General features: G+C 46.8%; 1 protein-coding gene across 1 annotated transcript; it reads left to right on the forward strand.

Moving 5' to 3' along the window:
* Positions 1-5,637: 5,637 nt before the first annotated feature.
* Positions 5,638-7,443, forward strand: SCOC (short coiled-coil protein). Its single transcript, XM_054172749.1, has 4 exons — positions 5,638-5,746; positions 6,434-6,508; positions 6,607-6,690; positions 7,258-7,443. The coding sequence occupies exons 2-4, from the start codon at positions 6,487-6,489 to the stop codon at positions 7,398-7,400; spliced, it is 249 nt and encodes an 82-aa protein (XP_054028724.1). The 5' UTR covers positions 5,638-5,746; positions 6,434-6,486; the 3' UTR covers positions 7,401-7,443.
* Positions 7,444-11,655: the final 4,212 nt, after the last annotated feature.

Genomic DNA, 11,655 nt, shown 5'->3' on the forward strand with positions numbered 1-11,655 from the left:
TAGCTGAAGGGGGTCTACAAGAAGGCTGGGGAGGGACTTCTTAGGATATCAGGTAGTGATAGGACTAGGGGGAATGGAATGAAGCTGGAGGTGGGGAGATTCAGGCTGGATGTGAGGAGGAAGTTCTTCCCCATGAGAGTGGTGAAGCCCTGGAATGGGTTGTCCAGGGAGGTGGTTGGGGCGCCGTCCCTGGAGGTGTTTAAGCCCAGGCTGGATGAGGCTCTGGCCAGCCTGCTCTACTGTGAGGTGTCCCTGCCCATGGCAGGGGGGTTGGGACTAGATGATCCTTGTGGTCTCTTCCAACCCTGATTCTATGATTCTATGTAAATGAATTGGTAATGGAAATAAGCTGATCAATGTAAATATTTTCTGTTCACCATTTAATTGTTTTAAAAGGAACTACAAAAGCAAAGCCTGCCTGTCCCTTCCACACACCCCCAACCCCAGCCCACCCCCTCCACCCTCAGCTTATGGAATAGAAATTATTTGGAACAGGAAGTAGGACAGTTCTACATACTGGATAAATGAAGAGAGTTAATATAAATCGATCATAAATGATTTAGAAAGGTGTGGCCAGAGGATCAACTTGATCCTGTCAGCATGGCTGCCACAGGGCTGTGCTAATCTACACCAGCAATCTGGATTACTTATTAATGAACAATACAAGTATTTCCTCCTCCCCTCCCCCTTTTCTTTTCAGGGTTGAGAATGTTTTGGCACATGCTACTTTTACCTTCTATCTAAAAAAAAAAAAGAACATGGAGTTGGTCTTATTTTTAGAACATAGTTTCCTAGCTGTTTCCTATGAGTGTAGTGGTGCAGAACTGGCTGTTAGAATGAGCTTTGTTCATACAGCCTAAAGACAGCAACTTGTGGTCCAGCAAACTGCACAAGCAGATAAACTGACAGAGCTTGGTCCAAGTTATGCAGTAATGAAAGGTTTCCCTGACAGTAAATTTCATTCCCTGTAGCAAGGTGTAGAACAGGTAAGAAAAGGTATCCTGTGACACTACTTCATGAACCTCAGGTTGGACTTGATGATCTTCGAGGTCTCTTCCAACCTTGTTGATTCTATGAGTCTATGAACTGCTGCACAGCTGGTAACATGGGAAGAACAGATGAAGGGTAGCAGAGAGTAGCAAGATTGTCTAGTCTGCAAAGCACCCAGAAGTGGCTGACTTAGGGATGACTCCACAATACTGGGTGGATTTGCATCTGCCCTATCTCACATGTGGCTTGCTTAGGCTTTCAGAGGATAGCAAGTCACTTTCTTTAGAAGGCAAATACCCACTAGCCTCTTCTGCTACTCTAACCTCAGCAACTCTGCAGCTTGGGAAATGTTAACAGACATCAGAAAGAAGAGGCACAAAGGTAAAACCTCTCTCATTCAAGCACCAACACTGGATGCCCAAGTCAATCCAAGCATGCAGGGCTTGCTACTCACCAGTGCCTGACAGATGTCACTGCTATAAAAGTAGCTGCTCAGTGCAAATAGCATTCTGCTGCACCTCAGGAACTGTGCACTTCAAACCTGCTAGACCTTTAACCACAGTAACGCACCCAAGGCCACAGAAAACTCAAGTTCACAACACAAAGATGACCATTAACAAGGCTATGTTATGCAAAACCCACTACCTATATGAGAGGGAGATTTCCTTTAAGAGTGAGGAGGTGGGGACAGTCACTGAAAAGCAGAGAGAGAAATTAAAAGCAACTGAAAATAAGTGACATTCTCAGGCAAACTTTTAGCTTGAAGGCTTAGAGGGAGAATACTGCAAGATTCCTAATGAACATGATAACCCTGGTCCCTTTCTTCTGCCAGAAGGCAGGAGCTGGAGGCTACAAAGAAAGGTATAAGAAAAAATTCCCAGCCTATAATAGGAAGAGGCTACCATGTATTTTGGAGGAAACAGTCTCATCTCCCCCAGTTCAAGTGAAGACTAATTACAGTAACTGGAGCACAGAAACAGAAAGGGCCTTACAGCTGTAACTGTAAGGTTAGGGAGGATAAAAGAAAGCTTTACATAGTGAGAAAAGATTCCCCAGGATGGACAACAGCAGGGAATAAGGAGACTGGCCTCGTAGTATGAAGATTGTAAGTGGACTCTGCCTGAGGATGACCTGGGGGTTTAGGAGCAAGTGTTCCATAATGACATTTTAAGCAGGACCACAGAGATGCACTGGTTCTAATGACCTCTAGTATGTTTGCAGTTGCACAAGACTTCCCCTTTAGTTCTTAAGATGTGGTGGAAACGATACTAAACAGACAAACAGAACAATGTGCTACTTATCTGCAGTCTGAAGTCATAATCAGAACACAGTCTTCATCTCCAAGTTTCCTTCGTGGAGTGAAAAAGCCATTGTGGCAAAGCAACAGGGGTTACTGAGCCTGATTAACTGAGTGCAATGCATGAATATTTAAAGGCTCTTTCAAAACAGGCATTTCTCTATTGGTTAAATACAGAGGTATTACAAATAAATCACTGCCATGAAAATCGAGGTGAACACAAAATAGCAGCAAGAAAGAAGCTTCTCAGTAAGTATTCTAGTAGCAATACCAAAAGCTGGTAAAATCAAGGAAAGCACTGACAGCATTTGTGAGAAGATTGCCACCTTTAGTGAAAGAAATAACCTTTTTGCTTAGAAACCCATACCACTTGGTAAAGCTCCCTCACAAAATTGTCTGGGCAAACAAAAACGCAGGGGAAACTGCCCCAAAATAAAAACAAAGCATAGGAGGATGCCCAACAGCTGCAAAAATTCCTATGCTCTTCCTCTGATCAGTGCTCTCTTATGCAAATCAAGGCTCTCTTCCCTGCAAAGAGCCTAGAAATCCTCTTCACGCTTTCTTCAAATAGGCTTTCCAGCAAGCCAACAATGAGGACCCCGTTTCTCATGTAAAAACCTCCTATTTTAAAAGGCAGACACAACCTCCAAAACGTTTAGGCCTACCTTACAGAAAGCAAAAATCACTTTTTCCATCTCCTACAGTTACCAGTAAAGCTTTATAGAACCTTGCTAAATATCCTTCCACAAAATCCAGGGGCAAACCTGCAAGTGATGATTACAAGGAGGCTCGAACCGTTAACAGGCCAACAGGTTGATCTTCACAGCCTACAGCTGCAAAGAGATGAGCTGCTCAGTCTGTGTTAAATTGCCTTCTTGTGGAGTCAGAGTAGAACCAAGAACATTTGCACTCACACTCAGTCTTGCACAAGATAATTACATTAGAAGTCAGGCCTCTCCAGGGGTACAGAGAGGACTTTCTAAGGCTTTCTTCTTGCAGGCTTTCTAAAGAGACTGTGTTTTCTTTTCCCAATAGTGTGCTCACAGGTTACACCATCTGATGAGGTACCAGTCTCACTCAGAACCCAAGGTGCTACCAAAGCATGCACGATAAATAAGCTCACAGCCAATAGTGAGACCAGTGTAAGCCAAACCACCTGCTCTTTGTGTGATTTGGTTTGCTGGGGAAAGTGCAAACTACTCAAATGCTGCATTTGCCAGCAGCTTGTGATTGTAAATTTGCAGAAGGATGGGCACAAGGCTACAAAAGACTTTTGAGGGCACTGGGAAAGAGTACCAAGGATTGCAAAGAATGCTGGTGTAAAGCAGCATCGCTTAACACTTTCCAGAGTCTGTCATTCCCACTGAGAAACAAAATGAAGACTTGATGCCAAGGGTCTTGCAGGTTGCCACTGCAAGGAAAAAGAACTCACAGAGTCATAGAATGGGTTGGGCTGGAAGGGACCTTAAAGATCCTCTAGTTCCAACCCTCCTGCAATTCAGCTGTTTGTAGTCCTCTCCGTAGCTTTTTCTTTGTGGCAATAATTAGTTACAGGTGAAAGCAGCAGAGTTCAAACAGAAACTCATCTCAGAAACATGGACACCAGCTTCTTCTGCTATGAAAGGGAGAATACATTTCTACTCTAGTGGTGAACAGTGAAGACTCTGTCATCAGTCAGCTTACGCAGGCGTCTGTAACAGTGCCAAAAGGAAGCGAAAGGCTTGTTGGTGTGCACTGCGTGCCAGGGGAAAAAACAGGGTGTACACCAGGGCTTTAGGAAGGAAACATCTGAGAACACCAGCAGCAGTGGCTGAAAAACTGACTCCAGAGCAACAAACTCTCTCCTGTAGGTTGCAATTGGAGACATACATGCACTCAAGTAAACTACATCCCATGCTTTACATCCTAGGGAGATTGATGCTATTTTGAGAAGGGGGGAAAAAAAAGGCCTTTCAGTGAAATGATAAACTAATTCCTTTTGCCAGCAATATCAGCTAGGTTTAGGCAAGCTTAATTTGCACTCAGGGTACAAGTAACTATGGGTAACTACATTTGTCAAGTGAAACTTGTTATTTCTATCAGTTTAATACAGGTAACAGTATTACAGAATCACAGATAGATCTGTGGTTGGAAGAGACCCAAAGATGATCCAGTCCAACCCTCGACACAGCATTGAAGTATCAACACTAAACCATGTCCCTAAGCACCAGGGCCACACGCTGCTTGAACAGCCCCAGGGGATGGTGACTCCACCACTGCCCTGGGCAGACCACTCCAGTGTTTGAGAGCCTTTTCAGTGAAGAAATATTTCCTAATACCCAGCCTGAACCTCACCTGGCACAGCTTGAAACCATTTCTTCTAGTCCTGTTGCCTGTCATCAAGAAGTGGGACCCTCCTCACTCCAGCCTCCCTCCAGGTAGTTGTAGAGAGTGATTAGGTCTCCCCTCAGCCTCCTCTTCTCCAGACTGAACAACCCCAGCTCCCTCAGCCCCTCCTCATAGGCCATGTGCTCAGGGCTCTTCACCAGCCTCGGTGGCCTTCTCTGGACAGGCTCCAGCCCCTCGATGTCCTTCCTATAGTGAGGGGTCCAGAACTGAACACAGTACCTGGGGTGCGGCCTCCCCAGTGCTGAGCGCAGGGAGATGATCAGGTCCCTGCTCCTGCTGGCCACAGCATTTCTAATACAAGCCAGGCTGCCAGTGGCTTTCTTAGCCACCTGCGCACACTGCTGACTCATACTCATCAATCAGTACCTGCAGGTCTCTCTCAAGTCGCAGCTTTCCCACCACACATCCCCAAGTCTGTAACTTACCATGGGGTGGTTATGAGCCAGGGGCAGGACCTGGCACATGGCCTTCTTGAACTTGTTAGCCTTGGCCCACTGGTCCAACCTGTCGAGATCCTGCTGTGCATCCCTAGAGCAGATGGCTGCAGTCTGGTGTCATCTGCAAACTTAGTCAGGGTGCACTCAATCCTATCATCCAGATCGCTAATAAAGATAACACAGAGGACAAGCCCCGACACTGAACCCTGAGGGCCACCAGTGGTGACCGGGCACCAGCCAGGTGCAACGCCATTCACCACCACTCTTTGGGCTCAGCCAGCAGCCGGTTTTTCACCCAGTGCGGAGGGCACGTATCCAGAGCGCACTCCTGCGCTTTAACCGAGCGCTTTTAAACAAGTTAAACGCTATTAGTAAGAAAGGGCGGGCTTCGCTAGCTGCCACCCCAGCCCTGGAGCACGTCTCCCCGCGCTCGGGCCGCCCCACACCGCCAGGCGGCCGTCGCGCGCCCGCGCCTCGGGCCCGCCCTGGCCGCGCCCGGCGGCCGGGGGCGGGCTGGCCCGGCGCGCGCGCAGGGCGGCTGCGGGAGCGCGGCGCAGGCGCGGTGGCGAGGCGCAGAGCGGCGGCCGGGCCGGGGCCGGGGCGCGGGGCGCAGCCCGCAGGGAGGCGGCGGCAGGTGAGGAGGCGGGACGGGGCGGCCGGGGGTGTGCGTGCGTGTGGGGAGTGCCCCCGGCCGCGGGGCGCAGCCCGGGTGGCGGGGGGAAAGCTCGCGCGGGCGGGGCCGCGGAGCTGCCGGCGGCTCCCGGAGGGTCCTGCTCGGCAGCCCGCTGCAGTGCTGCTGCTCCCCCGGCAGCGGGGCCGGCGCGCTGGCGCCGCCGTTAACCGTTCCTGTGCCGTTCGACAGCCAGGGGTAGGGATGCAGAGGTGGCCGGCGGGGGACGCGCTGTGAGGTGCTGGGGACCCGAAGGAAGCAGGCACATCCCCGCAGGCCTGATGCCCGTGACGGGCTTGGCCGTGATCGCGGCGGAGCGCTGCGGACAATGCGAGGGCCCTTCTGCTTGTGCATTTCTGTGATGGCCCGTTCCAGAAAGATCGGTGCTGAGAACCGCATCACTGAAACGCAGGGCGATGTGGTGCGTTAGAGCACAACCTGGAGCCGTTGTGTCTTGTCAGTCGTGTTTACCTACCCCACGAGGCTCGAGGAAAGAGAATTACACCATGTTTTAAAACGTCCTTCTGCCCTAGGCTCAAGTGCTGGCTTTTCAACGCCAACTGCAAAAAAAAAAGCATCTAAAACCCACCTTGGGAGGCAGTTCCACTAACAGCTGCCTCAGTCTTCTCTCTTTTTTTGTTGTTTAAGCAGAACATCATTCAAGAAGAATACTTCCTTCCAAAGTGGAAAGAGCCCAGTCCACAATGATGAATGCCGACATGGATGGTATAAGTTCTTAACGTTCTTCATTGTTATTGTTAACTGCTTAATGCGGTTTCCAGCTGTTACAGAGGTTGCATTAAAACTCTCATGATTTATTGCAGCGGTTGAGGCTGAGAATCAGGTGGAATTAGAAGAGAAAACACGGCTTATTAATCAAGTTTTGGAACTGCAGCACACACTTGAAGGTTAGCAGTTTGACACGACAGACTTTTCACAAGCACACAGTAATAAGCAAAAGAAGAGAACCACACTGGCCTGCCCCAGAAGTGACACCAAATGTCTGAGTGTCCAGAAGTCCACCACTTAAGCAGCTGGAGGTACATAAGCAAGGTCTCAAAACTACTTGTTTTTCCCTTCTTCATGCAAGGTGTTTGCTAAGCGCTCCCAATACCCATGGAGCAGAAGGAGCGATAGGGTTCACGTTCAGGCACGTTAGTTGACTTGCATCTTCAAGTCAGCTCATCACTGAATTTTTGTCTCCAGATAGCTTAGTTTGCAAGAGCTTAATCCAAAACTTCAAGCAAAGGCTAAAGATAAGAGACTAGCAGTAACCCTGTTGCAAGTCTGTCAAGATACTGTACAAACTAACACAGGAAAAATGGGCTGTAGGTAAAACTTGAGTAGCACGTGGTAAGAGACCACTTTATGGCAGGGTTTCCCACAACAGAAGTACGATGTAGGCACACAGAACAGGCTCACTATGGTATGTAACCCTGTCTAATACAATCTTTCTTATAATATCACCTTCACAGATCTCTCAGCACGAGTAGATGCTGTTAAGGAAGAAAATTTGAAACTGAAATCAGAAAACCAAGTTCTTGGACAGTATATAGAAAATCTGATGTCAGCGTCTAGTGTTTTCCAAACAACTGACACAAAAAGCAAAAGGAAGTAAGGGGTGACTGACAGATGGTGCCATTGTATTGCTGCTGTCTTCTTCTTTTGTCTGTTTGTTTGTTTTAATTGGCATAGGGCTACATGAGCTAAAATACTTTCAGTTTGTGGCTTTACCGGATACCTGGGTTATAAACTTCGGTGATAAACAGAATTCAGAACGTTATCATGAACAGGAGACGCAAGTTTATGTATTGTTAAGATTTAAGCAATGTGCAAATGTAGTGTAGAGACTTACTAAACTTCAATACTTGTTTCTAAAAAATGAGCATATCTTGTTAAAAGCCCGGGTTCAGTTTGGCAGGTTGAACAGGAGCTGGCGCACTCTGAGCTCGTAAGAGTAGTGGTCTTGGTTAATAACACTTCAAATACTGTGTTGAAACCTCATTTGATGAAAATGATACTCCAAGTCTAACAGCATCACCTTTTCCACCTCACATTTAATTACTGTACAGCACTGTCCATAGCTCTGAAAAGCTATTTTAAACAAAATCTTGTAAACCACTTCATTTCTGTCAAGTTAATAACAGTATGACATTATTTGCAGGGCTCGTGTACAGAAGAACACTTCAGATTTTTTGGGAGGGGGGAGGGTAAGGGAAAAGGCACACTGAAAAGCAGCTTACATCAGGGAAATGCCAAACTGATGCAGTATCAGGGTGTTTGTACTTCACAAGATGTATGCTTCAAACCATCTTCACTTTCCTGTCTCCTCAAGGAATGATCAGGCACAGCATCATGATGCATGAGCTTCCTCAAGTTTTTGAGCTGGGTGATGAAGAGTTAAATAAAAACCTGAGTAATAAGCTTTACAGAAGCAGGTCAGTAAATGTTCCTCATGCTCATTGTGCACAATCTGCAGTGAGGAACTGAGAACAAGCCTTTTCTTTCCACCTTTTATTTTCCTCCTGAAGTGCCAAACTTGTCTTTGCTTCAGGCCTTAGAGCAGCTGTTCTCCTGCCCCAGGGCCTGAGCTTGTGAAGTACCTCGAGGCACTGCACAAAACCATCTAAGGCAGCTGCAGTGGAGCAGTGGTGGGTTTTGCCTTTCAAACCTGTGCTGCCTGGTGTGCAGGTGCACTGTTCTTCACTGGCTTGGCTGATGGTTAGCAGGTCTTGCAAAGGAGCTCAGCCCAGATTATGGATCTGAGCACTTCCCACAGGGGCAGCAGGTCTAGCATAATCAGTATTAAAGGGGAGCAGAAGCTGGAAGCAAACAGTACCTGGTTGCATGTTTCATCTGGCCCTAGAGCAGCAGTGCAGACTTATTTACCAATGTTACCTATAAGTGAGGTCTCTCTCTCCTGAGTAATCAAGCTGTTGTACTTGAACAAATGGTAACCACTAGTTCAAGCATCTCTCTCAACCTTGCTGTGATGACTTCTATAAAATGAAGCTGCAGGAACTGAAAGGGTGGATGAAATAGTTCAATAAACTCCTCACAAACCCTAAGTTTCTTGGCAGCTAAGCACTGCTGTGTCTCAAGTGCAAGCTGACATTGTGAGGTTCCTCCCTCCCAAAGGAGCAGTTTCCCATTTCTCCCCGTTGAAGAGACTGCACAGTGCTCCCTGCAGCAGCAGCAAGGTCAGATGACCACGGATCGCTAATAGTTCGATCAAGGGCTGTTCACAAGTCTGAGTTAAGGTTTGACCCACCATGGCACAAATGGGGTCCTGTAAACATACAGAATTATTTCACCCTGTGTGGACTATGCTCTTCCATGACTGCCTGTCTGCAACTCCAAACTCACCCAAGAATTGCTAGTAGGTAGAGTAGATCACAGGGCTAGCCCAGGTTTCGAGCATTAGAAGAACAAATCCCACCAAGCACTTGACTTCTAAAGATTGCATCGCAGCCATCCTAGCTTTAAAGCCATGTCACTGCACATCTCCATCTGCACTGTAGGAGAGCAAGTGGTAACACAGCATGCGCTTGTTAAGACTTCAGCAGTTTCCCAGGATCAAGTAATCTTCAACCCATGGTTCTGTGTTGTTAAGACTGGATAGTGATGCTTTCCCCATCGATGTGTATATAGTAGTCATTTCATCTACATCCATTTTACATCCCACTTACTGTGGCCTTCATTTAACTTATGAGCATTTTAAAGATGTTGTATTTATGACTTTACACTAAATAAAAACTTTGGATTTGTCTCAGTTTGGTTTAACATTTGTAAACCCTAACCTCATGACCCTCTGCAAGCAAAGGCTGGGTTTGCCTTCACCTTTGTTGTTTCTTCACAGCTGAAGTGTCTTAAAAGACGAGGTGCAATTACCAAGTATTCAGATTAAACCTGGATCAATCTATTTTCAGCAGTATTCCAGTTTGTCACTCACTTGCTGTTTTCACCCAGGAATCCTAGATGTAGGTTTACTTTGTGGCTAAAGGAGAATGGTTGGTAGACTGCATCCAGTGTTGTCAAAGCTAAAGCCTGCGCCTCTCCAGGTGGGAAAATGTTTAAGCTAAATTAGAAGAGAGGAGATTTTGCCTTTTCCTACACAGTTAATGAGCTCTATGTTAGACAGAAACCAGAATTATTACTTCATCGTACCTCCCTGAAGGTGGAAGCTAACTGAGAAGTAGCTTCAGTTGTAATGAAATCAAAAGGCTTCACTCCTGCTTGGCCTTCCCTGAACATAGGAAGTTCTCAGTCTGGGATCTGGCATCCTCAGCTTGACCTTTTCCACTAAGCTTGATGTAGGCGGCGGGAGCAGAGGCTGTGAGATCTGATACTCAGGAAGTTCCAAAGATGAGTGAGTTTTAATAGCAAGACATCCTGGGACTGGGTTATTACTGCATTGTTCACTTCAAAGCACTTTCAAGCAGCCATGACAGCAAGATCCAAGTATTTTCCCTGTTCAGATACAAAAGGCCTATGCACAGAACTGCAGGTGAAATCTCGGTGTTACAAGTGTCAATGGAAGGGGATCCTCCTTTTACCTGGCTTCCTAGATCCAGAGCCTCTAATCCCCAAAGCTCTGATATTTATCCCCCAAGTACTAGTATTTGACTAGACCCTTATCAGCTATTGTGAAGAAGTTTGTCTTCTGTCTCCAGGTGGCAGGTAATCAAAGTCATGACATTGGTATTAAGGTGCAACAGGCCTTACAGTCAGTATCACTGCAAACAGCACCCCTCAGTAATGGCCTCACAACCATTTTGCCCATAATAAATAGCTACTGAAGTGAGCTACAGGCAAAGATGTTAATGGGGCATTATACAAGACTTAATGGCAACCCTAAATTCAAAACACTATAGAGGGGAGACTAACACCTCTTGTGGGGTGACCAATCCCTGAAGAAAACACACCAAACAACAACAAAAACCCCAACAAACCAAACAACCCAAAACAACACCCCCCCCAAACCACACCTAAATGCTCTAACGATTCCAAAGGCTTTTCAGGAGGCTCAGACAAGATTACCAGGATACCACACTGGTAACAACTGCTGAAAAGTCACAGGAGCTTCTTATCATAGAATCAATAAGGTTGGAAAAGACCTCAAAGATCATGGAGTCCAACCTGGCACTCAACACCTCATGACTACTAAACCATGGCACCAGGTGCCACGTCCAATCCCCTCTTGAATGTAATAGTATAGACAAAAACAATCCTTCTCCTACACTTGAACACCTCCAGGGATGGTGATTCCACCACCTCCCTAGCCAGCCCATTCCAAAGGCTAACAGCCCTCTCTGGGAAAAACTTTCTCCTCAACTCCAGCCTAAACTTCCCCTGGCACAGCTTGAAACTGTGTCCTCTTGTTCTGGTGCTGGTTGCCTGGGAGAAGAGACCAACCCCCTCCTGGCTACAACCCCCCTTCAGGTAGTTGTAGAGAGCAATAAGGTCTCCTCTGAGCCTCTTCTCCAGGCTAAACAACCCCAGCTCCCTCAGCCTCTCCTCACAGGGCTTGTGCTCGAGGCCTCTCCCCAGCCTCGTTGCCCTTCTCTGGACACGTTGAAGAGTCTCAATGACCTTCTTAAATTGAGGCCCCTAAATAGCGAACTTGCACTTTCAAACCCCCCAAATAAAACCCCAGGCCCTTCTAAGTGGTACACACAAAACCTTGTATTGTAATCCAATACACTTAACTTTTGAACACTTCAAAACACAAGCACTTGAGGACAACTGGTTTGTATTTTTTTCCATTAGGGTTAATAGAATAGAATAGAATAAAATAAACCAGGTTGGAAGAGACCTTCGAGATCATCATGTCCAACCTATCATCCAACACCACCCAATCAACTAAACCCAAT

The sequence above is a fragment of the Dryobates pubescens genome, chromosome 24 (assembly GCF_014839835.1).
Source record: "Dryobates pubescens isolate bDryPub1 chromosome 24, bDryPub1.pri, whole genome shotgun sequence".
In the NCBI taxonomy this organism is placed as follows: Eukaryota; Metazoa; Chordata; class Aves; order Piciformes; family Picidae; genus Dryobates; species Dryobates pubescens.